General features: G+C 32.7%; 1 protein-coding gene across 1 annotated transcript; it reads right to left on the reverse strand.

Moving 5' to 3' along the window:
• Positions 1–920: 920 nt before the first annotated feature.
• Positions 921–1,349, reverse strand: LOTGIDRAFT_171073 (hypothetical protein; the record flags this gene model as incomplete). Its single annotated transcript, XM_009046938.1, has 1 exon — positions 921–1,349. One exon carries the CDS (start codon positions 1,347–1,349, stop codon positions 921–923), a length of 429 nt encoding a protein of 142 aa, XP_009045186.1.
• Between the last annotated feature and the right edge of the window lie 425 nt (positions 1,350–1,774).

A 1,774-nucleotide genomic window follows, 5' to 3' on the forward strand; every position in this document is an offset into this window, starting at 1 on the left:
CATTGTGAATTCAGAAACACTTGTATGAGATGAAATTTAAAAAAAGGTCATTTATAGACCAATTAACCATTTATTTAAACCTTGTGCCCTCTCCGACAGAGTTATTTAGTTGACAAAACATGTGACAGTTCCTTTTGGTGTTAAAATTTGCATTTTGTTGGATTTCATAATGTTTTCAATATTCTGAAGTGTAATTTCAATTTCTTCTCTAGCATTGGTTGCTATGGATGTGACACCATCGAATATATATATGGGATTGTGGGTAATAAACTTTAATGGTAAAGAAATCCAATTTTCCTGGTGGTTGTATTGAACATATAGGAACGTAAATATTGGTTTATAAATTAATAATGCATATTTCCTGACTTTATATTTATATTTAGCTAAAAAATAAACTTATCAAATGGTGCCGATGTGTTACTTCTACCAATAGTTGATGTTTTAAATGCTCTACAAATATAAAATAGATAATATAAAAGCTGCGTATTGGCGAAAGGTAATAAGCGTTCATGCAGAGGTCACGCAAATTAAGTTAAAAAAATCAGCTGACAGAATTAAAGTGAATTGAACATACATCTTGCCATTTACTTGCCATTTTGTAACTATTATGAAAACATGATTATCTGCGATTTGCAGACTATGCCACATATCTGTATTCTGAAAAGTATGTCCTATAGTACAATGTACTTTATTTAATAAATGTAGCCAAAAAATCTACAAACTGATAATAAAGGAACAATTACAGAATCATCTGAGGAAAACAAGTCTTCATCACCATCAACTGCCCGATTTGTAGTACCGTCATAATCACCCTTTAGTCGATCTGTTTTCTCTATACTACCATTACAATCACCACTATCTAACCAATCTGTTTTCTCTGTACTACCATTATAATCACCACCATCTAACTGATCTGTTTTCTATATACTACCATTACAATCACCACTATCTAACCAATCTGTTTTCTCTGTACTAACATTATAATCACCATCATCTAACTGATCTGTTTTCTCTGTACTACCATTACAATCACCACCATCTAACCAATCTGTTTTCTCTATACTACCATTACAATCACCACTATCTAACCACTCTGTTTTCTCTATACTACCGTTACAATTACCACTATCTAACCAATCTGTTTTCTCTGTACTAACATTATAATCACCATCATCTAACTGATCTGTTTTCTCTGTACTACCATTACAATCACCACCATCTAACCAATCTGTTTTCTCTATATTACCGTTACAATCACCACTATCTAACCAATCTGTTTTCTCTGTACTAACATTATAATCACCATCATCTAACCAATCTGTTTTCTCTTTAACGCCACCTGCAACCATCTGTTTTAATCCATCTCTTTCTTAGTTGTTAACTCCACATTTGTACATGTACGAAGCTAATTTGTCATATAGATGGAGGCCCCAACATCCATGACTTTTCACTTTGTATATTTGAATATTCAACAAGCTCATAATCTAAGATCATTATTTCTAATTTAGGACCTGAAAATGCATGTCAACAACATGTAGATGAATATATTTAGATAACAATAAAGATTTCATTCAAAATTTGCGGACCCTCTGTGACCTTATCAGCAAGAGATGTGGCAATTCTATAATTATTACCAAATCTTTTCTTCATCAGAGAAAGGGTTTCGATATATCCTTGCTCTTGAGGCATAGGAAGGCAACTCTTAACAAGCTCCTTCACCTCACCAGACGTATATTGGTTCAAATAATTCAACCTGGTACTGTAACATTTGGTT

The sequence above is a fragment of the Lottia gigantea genome, assembly GCF_000327385.1.
Source record: "Lottia gigantea unplaced genomic scaffold LOTGIsca_109, whole genome shotgun sequence".
NCBI classification, from domain to species: Eukaryota; Metazoa; Mollusca; class Gastropoda; family Lottiidae; genus Lottia; species Lottia gigantea.